The sequence below is a fragment of the Dasypus novemcinctus genome, chromosome 1 (genome assembly GCF_030445035.2).
Source record: "Dasypus novemcinctus isolate mDasNov1 chromosome 1, mDasNov1.1.hap2, whole genome shotgun sequence".
NCBI lineage: Eukaryota > Metazoa > Chordata > Mammalia > Cingulata > Dasypodidae > Dasypus > Dasypus novemcinctus.
In genome coordinates this window covers 77,633,222-77,643,587 of record NC_080673.1, presented here as the reverse complement: position 1 = coordinate 77,643,587, position 10,366 = coordinate 77,633,222, and the positions used below count along the sequence as shown (strand labels likewise).

Here is a 10,366-nt window from a genome sequence, read left to right as displayed (position 1 = left end):
TCTTCCAAATAAGCCTGCATTGACACATTTGAATCATATTTATCTTATTAATGCATTTTTAGAAACATTTTCCATAAGCTGCATCTAAACATCTTTTTTCCACATGGGGAATTAAAATAAAATGCACAGAATAGTAATTGTGAAAAAAAGCCGAATTCTTAAAGCCGAATGCTTCATGGTACCATGCAAAAAGAATTTATACTCTTCACCCAGTGAAGAGTCAGAACTGACTCTGTGCTTAAAGAGAAAAGAAAGGCCTGTGCTGATGAAATAAACCATTGTTTAGCTTAAGCTGTAAATGTGAGCACACAATGTGGGCAGACAATGTGGACTAGAAACATTATTTCATCCATGGGGCATATGGTAATTATATCCACATTAAAGCACTTTTGCTAATCACACACACACACATGTGATGCTGATGGCGGTACATCTGACACCAAACGATACCTTCCCAATTTGGACTCATCAGCACATTTCTCTCTGTGTGTATCGCCTACCCAGGGGGCTGCTGCAGCTCTTCTCAAATGGCTTCCCCTCTCCCTGCTTACTGCACAGAAGATTACAATATAAACACAGCCTGAGAACAGAAGTTGATAGTTTCAATGGAGGAAGTAAGTCTGGCAGTCTTTATCAACTACTGTTTTCCCTGAGCTAAGTCTGAAGTAGGAATTCAGAGTATTTATCTGGCATAGCCCATGAAATAAAATCCAACAACGCCAAAGAATTAGAGAACCATCCTCAAACCAAAGGCAGGCCTTGGGTGTTGGGCCAGCTGCCAAAACTGTGTTAAGGTTCTGCTATGTGATTCCCTTGTACTAAGTGTTTTAAGTGAGCTTTCTCTTTAAATCTTTAAACTTTCCTAGGTGAGTGGAGTACTTATCCCTAGCTTATTGGATGAGGAAATGCATTAAAAAAGGCTAAGTAATTTGTCAGAATCAGGATTCAAACCCTAGACAATCCAAAATGTATACAAATAAGTATGCCCCATAGCACTCAATCCATGCCATAATATGCAATTCAAAGTAAAGTCGTATTTTTTAAAACATTAAAAGATTATTATGTAAGCTGAAATTAAACTATCTTTATTAGAGATCTCTGTTTATAAAGTTCTGGATAAATTCATCGAATGTCAGCTTTTATAACTCTTATTTTCTTTCAGTTCCCCTATTCAGTGCCCTAAGAAAGTATCTGGCCAGCCTAATGAGTAATCTGGCATTGACTGTCCCATATTGCTGCCTTACAGGAAGATACCTTAATATGCCATTTACAAGACATACAATCCCGAACCTCATATGCTCTCACTGGTATTTTAAGCTTTTTTTTTCCTAAAGAGTCAACTGAAATCACATTTGGTGTGCTTATTTTGATGCTTGCCCAGATCCCTGTGGGGCTTAAAGCGTTTAAGCCAGATTGTGGATATTTAATGCTCCATTACTCACCCTTCTGCAGGGGTCTAGAAGTCAGGTTGGCAGAAGAGTTCCCAGGGAGCAAGTGATGCAGATACAGGTCCAGTCTTGATGTTCTCCAGTGTCAGATATATCAGGGTGACCTCTGAATAGGGAACATGTACTTCCCAGGAAACATGATGTGGAAAGCCCATACGTTAGGTAAGTGTTAATGTTCTGTTTGGCCACTAGGGGATCAAAGGCCAGGTGATGTTCACATGCGCTGTGCCATGTGTGACTTTTCAAATCAAATGCTGACAATAAATATTTCTGGGTGGTGTTGAGGGACAAATCTCTATGGATCCCTTGCATTGCTGTATGTCTGTGAACAGAGGCACTGACTGACTTTTTCTAGAATACCTTTGCAAGGAAGTTAGTTTAGCAAATGACCTTGGGAGAGAGACAGTTTCTCCCTCCAGAGCAAAGGGCAGGCAAGCTTACTGCCCATAGTAAAAGATTTGGGTTCCCTAAGCTCAGAGTTCTTTTTCTATAACAAAACCTACTGCAGGTGTCACCTCACTCTCTTTACCATGTCCCATAGAACTTGGAACCTGGGAATCAGGGCAATAATGAAAATATTCTGGCTACTTTTACTGCTGTGGCATTGGGTCTTCTGCCAGCATCTGTGAAACTGTGGTAGGCTAACGTGTTAGCTTGAAAGTATGGTAAAATTTCAGACCCTTCAAGTCCTTGACAGGAAGTTTTCAGTCCTTACCATTTTTAAGGGCATATAAATGTTTGAAGGTGTGAATATTTGTACATGTGTATATTTGTGTATGTAATATATCTAGTTATATACTAATGTGAATTCAAAATCTTATTCATTTTATATAACTAGATTCTCATCAGTTGAAAATCTCTACCTACATTTGCTTGATCTATTAAAAAGACAGAACCCCATAGAATCATATTCATGTCCTTTCAAAATATCTGTACTTTCTCTAGGTACATTAATTACCAATTATCATGGAAATAAATAGTTTTTGACCTTTAAAGAGAAGGAAACAATCGACCTATTTATCACAACTCTATAGCAAATAAATGACCTTTTAAATTTTGCATAAGTAATTCCATTATAATCCTGTCGGATTTTTTGCTTGTCTTAAAAAAATATGTTGTATTGGTGTGAGTGGCAATAACAATAAACATAATAACAATAATAAATATATTCTCCATTGGGTTCAATAAACCTTGAAACCTCAGTAAAAGTTTTTGTGGGATAAAATAATTGTGTCATAGAGCGAGAATAAAGACATCATCTATCCCAAAACCTTACTAAACCTCTGTATCTGAATCTAAAACCCCAAATAGTAATTACCTAATCTTGCCATCATTATCCCTAGAAAGGAAGAAGCTACTCTCCAGAGGCACATCATTTAAATATTTGCCAGAAAAAAATTATTTTGAAGTCTTTCTCATATTGAACTCACGTTTGATTCCCTGAGTTTTGCACCAAATTCTTCTTTCTGACGGAACCAAATTCTGCTTGGGAATTTGGGAAATCTGCCTAATGTTTTAAACCTCCGTTTCCTTATCTGTCTAATGGATATAATAATGGCCACTTCATTGCCTGATATGAGGGTAAAATGAACTTTAGCTCATAGACAGCGTTCAGGACATAGAGAGTTTACAGCTATTACTCACCTTTGTTTTCTGGCATGCTTGCAGTGACAAGGTTGTCATTTCTCAGTGATGGTGTTAGCATGATAGTTGGGTTCAAAGTGCACCTCTCCAATACATCTCACTTTGTCCCTTAACCACACACCCAAATTCACAATTAAACACATTTTTTTTATTGTTGCATTGTTGGATTTTTTTCAAGAATTTTTTTTTTAATTTTAGATTTTTTTTGTATTTTTACATTTTTGTTTTTTTATATAATAGCTTTTATTTTTAAAGAAGTTTTAGATTTCAGAAAAGTTACATCAAAGGTATAAGGGATTCCCATATTCCCCACACACCCCTCCCACTTTCGCCCCTATTAATAACATGTTACAATTAGTGCGGTACATTTGTTGCAATTGATGAACAAATATCGAAGCATTGCTAATAATTAAGGACTAGAGTTTACATTATGGTTTATACTTTGCACCATATAATTTTATAGGTTTTGACAAAATGTATAATGGCCTCTATCTATCTTTGCAATATCGTGCAGAACAATTCCAATGCCCTGAAAATGCCCTATGTTCCACCTATTCTTTCCTTTCCCTCCCCTCAGAACCTCTGGTAACCACTATCTTCACATCAATGTTACAAGTTCTTCTGTTACTACAAAAATAAGTCTATGTTGGTGCATGGTTGCATCCGCCCCCCCTCCCCACTTATGTTTATTCATTCCTCAACCGTGAAGATTTTGGAATAATGATGTCTGCTTCAGCTTGAGAGGGCCTTTAAATCATATGGGGCAGATTGAAGGAACTGTTTTGCTTGCAGCTGTAGATACTCTTTGTTTTTTGGAATGCAGGTTGTTGTCCATTATCATGATTTTGTTAGTTGTCCTGCATGAGTCTGATGAACTGGGGTGTAGATGTTGGCTGCAACTCTGCTGAGATTCAGGTTCAACTGGTGTATGAACAGACCAAAGATTTAGTCTCTGAGACATATATTTAATGGGCATAGAGCTAAATATAGGTTCAAATAAAAGGGGTAAAATAATCATATGTAGAGGAAATTATAGATGAGCTAACTCTGTTGCAGGGGGAAAATGGGTTATCATATATTCTAAGCTTAGGCCCACCAAGGCAGTACTGATTTCATGGGGTTGTTGGCTTGCCTATAGTGTCAGGATGTCTTTTGAATGCTTGGGGTACCCCTTGCTTAAGGCTTTGTTTACTGTGGCAGTTAGTGAGAATTGCCTGAGATGAGCATAAGTGTAATCTCTGGAATGATCTCATGATTCACTTAGCTGTAAAAACTCCTTTGCATTTAATTTTTCCCATTTCATTCCATGTCTTTTTCCAATTACATCACTGGTTGGTGCTTGGTATTCATTCCTTGGTACCAGGTAGTCTCATTCCCAGGAGTCATGTCCCACACTGGGGTTATGAAAGTGAGTTTATTTGCTGAGTTTGGCTTAGAGAGAGGCCATATTTGACTAAAAAGGAGGTTTTCAGTAGGTGACTCTTAGGGAAGAGATATTATTAGGTTAAGTTTCAATTTTGCAAGAATAAGGTTCATAATTACAGGCATTAATATTGAGAGCTTGGCATATTGGTCTGTTTTCTTTTATTAGGTACTGCCTGTGTACTCTAGAGATTCTTACCACTCTATTTGAAAACACAGCAGGACTCCCCAATTTGTTGGTTATTCTGTGGGTTTCCACCCACTAAGTTAACATTCTATGACAAGATGAACACATTCACATTCCAAAGATAGGTTACAAGTAGATAAAAAGGGATTAAAGAGTGGTGAGCTGATGCTCAATCTAGACAGACTCTGATAAAGTGGATGGGGTGGCTTGGCTGTGGATGGAGGTAAGGATGGTGCAGTGACGTGGATGGCATCAATGGTAATGGAGTGTGAGTGTGAGCAGGATTGGAGGACTCTTGGTTTTAATGTTCTGTTGGTTGTGGTGGCTTCATAACTTTTGGCTGGAAGACACTTTGTGGTTACTGAGTGGAAAATGGGATCTTCTCTCTAACTTCAGACAAGTTATCAAGTTAATGTTATGATCCTCCACCTTTAGATATTTCTGTTCAATTTGCCTAAAGTTTATATTGTTACTAAAAATACAAATAGAACTCTATTTATACACCTTGGGTACTTAGAATCTCACTAAATTTTATACTTGACTACATTTTATTTGTTTACAATATGAAAGAAAATTGCCTTTATTTTATTGTGCCATCAAACTCTTGACTTTTTTGGACATATATAACCAATAAATATTCATTAATTTGCAAAACACATGCATATTCTACTATAGTAACATATCATATACACTATAAAATATATAAAAACATGAATCTTAGGTAAAAATTTTAATGCAGGGCGGCGGACTTGGCCCAGGGGTTAGGGTGTCTGTCTACCACATGGGAGGTCCGCGGTTCAAACCCCAGGCCTCCTTGACCCGTGTGCAGCTGGCCCATGCGCAATGCTGATGTGTGCAAGGAGTGCTGTGCCACGCAGGGGTGTCCCCCATGTAGGGGAGCCCCACGTGCAAAGAGTGCGCCCCGTAAGGAGAGCCGCCCAGTGCAAAAGAAAGTGCAGCCTAACCAGGAATGGCACCACACACACGGAGAGCTGACACAACAAGATGATGCAACAAAAAGGAACACAGATTCCCGTGCCGCTGACAACAACAGAAGTGGACAAAGAAGACCCAGCAAATAGACACAGAGAACAGACAACTGGGGTGGAGGGTGGGGAAGGGGAGAGAAATAAATAAATAAATATTTTTAAAAAAATTTTTAATGCAAGATTTCAGCATTCATTTATTAGTGAAAGTTAATAACAGTGGACGTAAATCCTGATTTCAAATAGTCCCTTTGATAATTTCAAATAGTGGCTGTCATCTCATATCTGGTTAGATAATCATTGTTGCCATCTTGTAATGTGGTTAACAAAGAGGTGACACCATTTTCTTGTTGGTTACTTTTGCTTGGATTATTGATAGTATTGTTAATCCATGATTTTCTTACAGGTATTTGCTTATTTTGTGAAGTAATGTAATGAAAACTTGATTCTAATCCATCAATCCCCTTAACTCTAATGCCTGGTAATATGCTGAGAGCAAATGAGTGAGAGAGGAAGTTACGATCAATCCCTCCACTATGTGGAACTCTCACCACACATCATTTGTGTGACATGTGACCTTTTGCTATATGGATTGAGTCAGGGGACTAGTGTCAATCTCTGTATTGAAAATGAATGTGGCTTGTACATTGTTACAGCTAAGAATCAACCAGATAGAAACTTAATATTTTCTTTTTGCAAGTCCAGTAGATCATGTTTCTTGCTCTGCAAATGTGTATTTTAGGGTATTCAGGTGTAGAACTGGGTAGCACGTACTCTATATGTAGGTTCCAAACTTCTACAAATAGAGACCTGTTCAGTAGTGACATCACCTTTTGAGGGTGGCACCAGTTACACTTTGGCTATTTCCAAAGTAGTAGGAACTTCATGTCCTATAACTGCAAAGTTAGTGAAGGGCATGGATACATCATTGCTTTTATACCTGAATAGACAACTGGCTTATACATTTCAAGCTACCAAATAAGCCTCATAGGAATCTAATTGAGTTATGGAGCTATCTACATTGGTAAAATGCACTTCAGATAAATTGACACCTCACCTTCTACCTGGAGACTGCATTTGTGACTGTAGGTGACACACACTGTGTCCTGAGAAGCCAGAAAATGGATGACTTCTGGGATATTCCATGATATGGTTTTTGTCTCAGAAAATCTGACTTTACGAAGTGTCCCACTGAGTAGCAATTTATAACAGGTATTAAATTCAGTAGTAGCTGGGGAAAAAGAAACATTTCTCAAGGTACTAAAGTTCCAGATTGTTTTTCAAATGGTTTACATCAATTATTGTCATGTTTTTGCCAGTTGTGAAACATGATTAATTAGATGCATCCATATTTCTGCATGCCTTATGCCACACATATTTTTGCTTCCCTATCTGTTTTGTTTGAAGTATTGACCAACAAGTTTCATTTCCTGTACCTTGTCAAAGCTAGAGAAATGACTCCCTAGGTGTTGGAGAGAAACTCTAGAGGCTGTGGAAATAATGACACACAAGCAAGTGGCAAAAAAACATTTTAGTAAAGAACAATCTGCAAAGCATACAAAAGGAAACTAATTAAGGTCGTTTTCTTTAGTACAGTAATGTATAAAAAGCAAACTCATTTACCAGCTCTAAATGATTTACATAGAGATGTTCAGTTCCATACCCACCAACATTAGAAGCATGTAGATTGCTCACATCTAATAGAAATTGGCAACTAATTCACCAAATAATATAAAAATATTAGTAGCAATGAAAAATTGTTAAATGATGGAGAAAATTGGGAGCTTGATCCCTGATGTGAAGCCTCTTAGAAGAAATGGAACATTTTAATTTTTGTCTTTTTGAAACAGGAAAACAATCCCATATTACTGCATTAATTCTTGGATCACTTTATCCATCTCAGCTTTTCGAGATTTCCAATCACTTAATACACTTAATCAACTTCCATCAAACATTTCCACAAATAAAATTCTTTCTAAGCCACCTAAATCCTTTTTGAAAAATGGAAGATTTACAAATAATAAATAAACAAATATATTATGCTTTGTAGCCCTCTGTCACTGTTATAGTGTATATCCAGAATATTCTGGTACCACCCACGCCCACTTGATGCTATAGGGAAGCTTTAGGTTTCTCCAGGTGTTTGTGGCATTTTTCAGAATTGGTGGTGCTCCCACAAGAGGCAACTAATGTACTCTTCAAGGTTAAAAGTAATTTCTCAGGAATGTTGTACATTTTGTTTGATTGTATTTGGCCACTGTACTGAAATGGCAAAAGAAATAGTGAAATTAGTCCTCAAAGATTTTTCAGGATTGGGAATCAGATAATCAAAGTAATTATAATTAAATGCAATTTACTACAGTTGAGATTAAGGGGAGAATTTTATTTCAAACAAACTATTTGTTCATGATTCTGACAGATTTCCTGCAGTAGACAGTTGAGTAAATTGCAGTTGGTCACAGGTTTATAGTAAGAAAAGACTAAGGGCAAACTCAGAACAATAAATGAATAAAATAATTACAATTAAAGCCAATAAATCACATTTTTAAAAAATTGTATTTAATAAGGCTCTATATCTTAGTCTTAAAATGGTTTACTGTAATTTAGAAACATGCTATCTTTAAGTGGTCTTCAAATGTTTTTCTCCTGTGTCTCCTAAAATAATTGTTTAAAACTTTGTAGCTCTCAGACATTTTTAGGTTGCCATTTAAAATTGTAAGTTTACAAAGAATGAAATTTGTGGTATACTATAAATACTAACAGTTGTAAATAGCATAGTTCTGTTACCCTTTTAAAAATATTGACTGGGATCTAACTATCATAGCAATTTGATACCCTCATCATCATTTTTTTATTTGAAAAAGCTCTCCTTTAACAGTTGGAAATTTGGCATCATTCCCTTTTCCTCATTGATTTGCATTCACATTTCTCTTCTACTATCTAGTTTTATCATAATATATGTTTTATGCATTAAATTATTTTATTAATTACTCTACCATTGTTTCCTGAAGCAATAGTTGACATTTAAAATTGTAAAAAATATTTTCTATGGAAATAAAGTTCTAAATGTTAAAAACGCCATCTGCTTGCCTAGCAAAGCAGAACAGACCAATATACCAGGCCCTTTATAATGATGATTGAACTTAGGAATCTTGTTCTTGTGAAATAAAAATTTAGCCTTAATAAAATCTATTGCCTAAGGGTTACCTCCTGAAAGCTCCTTGCTGCTTAAATGTGGCCTCTCTCTAAGCATATAAATTCACTACCTTCCCCCCGACGTGGGGCCTGAGTCCCAGAGATGAGGCTCTGTGGGTACCAAGGGATTAATACCAAGTGCCCAATGGCAATGCATTTGGAAAAAGACCTAGGAAAAAAGGGGAAATTGTAAATACAAATGAGTTGCTATGGTTAAGAGATTTCAAAGTGAGTTGGGAGGTCATTCCAGAAATTAAGCTTAGGCATGTCTCAGGAGCATCTCACTGATTGCAAGAGTAAACAGTGCCTCAAGTAGGGGTGCTCCTGAGAGCTCTAGAGACATCTAGACACTATGGGGTGGGCAGGCAATCCCAGGAAATCAGCACCCTGTCAATGGGTCTTACCTTGGAATATATGATAACCCATCTCCCCAATGTATCAGAGTTAGATTCATTTATAATTTTCCTACACATGGGTCTTCTGTCCCATTTACCTGAACTTATAGTTAGCACTATGCCTATTAAATATATGTCCCAGAGACTTAAATCTTTGGTCTGTTCATATGCCAGTTGAGCCCTGAATCTCATCAGAGTTTCAGTCAACATCTATTTTCCAGTTCATCAGACTCAACCAGGACAACTAACAAAAGGATGATAATGGACAATGCCCATCCCCAAAAATAGAGTATCTACAACATACAAGCTAGACAGTGCCATTTATCTTCCCCATGGGATTTAAGCCCCCTCTCAATCTGAAGCAGAGTGGGCATCATCATCTCCAAATCCTCAAGATTGAAGAATGAACAAACATAAAGGGGGATGGACTGAAGTTGATTCATTATTATTATAGTAAGGAAGAACTTGTAACATTGATATAAAGACAGTGGTCATCAGAGGTTCTGAGGGGAGGGAGAGGAAAGAACCGGTGTAACAGGACATTTTTGGGACACTGAAATTGCTCTGCATGATATTGCAATGATGGATACAGGTCATTATACATTTTGTCAAAGCCTATAAAACTGCAGTGCAAAGTGTAAACCATAGTGTAAACTATAGACCATGTTCAGTAGCAATGCTTGAATATGTGTTCAATTGTAACAAATGTACCACACTAAAGAAAGATGTTGTTGGTCGGGGAAAGTGTGGGAAAGGAAAGGTTTAAGGGTCCCCTGTATTTTTGATGTAACATTTATGCAATTTAAACTCTTTATAAATAGAGAAAACAACAACAACAACAACAGGGGACATTAGAAAATACTTTGAGATGAATGAGAACCAAAAAACAAAACATACCAATACTTATGAGATGAAATGAAAGGAGTGTTCAAAGGGAAATTTGTAGATGTAAATTTTAATAAAGAAAAACTAAATCATTAACTTAAAGCCTAACTACACCTTAAGAAACTATAAAAAGAAGAGCAAATTAAAACCAAACTTATGAGAAGGAAATTATAAAGATTAGAATGGACATAAATGGAATAGGGA

General features: G+C 36.8%; 1 protein-coding gene across 2 annotated transcripts in view; it reads right to left on the bottom strand.

Moving 5' to 3' along the window:
* Nucleotides 1–7,718: 7,718 nt before the first annotated feature.
* Nucleotides 7,719–10,366, bottom strand: part of PRDM5 (PR/SET domain 5) — a 291,517-nt gene continuing 288,869 nt past the window's right edge. The window contains exon 16 of one of the 2 annotated variants that reach the window (XM_071214900.1): nucleotides 7,719–7,949. In XM_071214900.1, the coding sequence (XP_071071001.1) occupies nucleotides 7,800–7,949 (150 nt within the window). In that variant the 3' untranslated portion in view covers nucleotides 7,719–7,799. The remainder of the gene's footprint in view (nucleotides 7,950–10,366) is intronic. The other variant, XM_071214910.1, reaches the window with a different exon arrangement.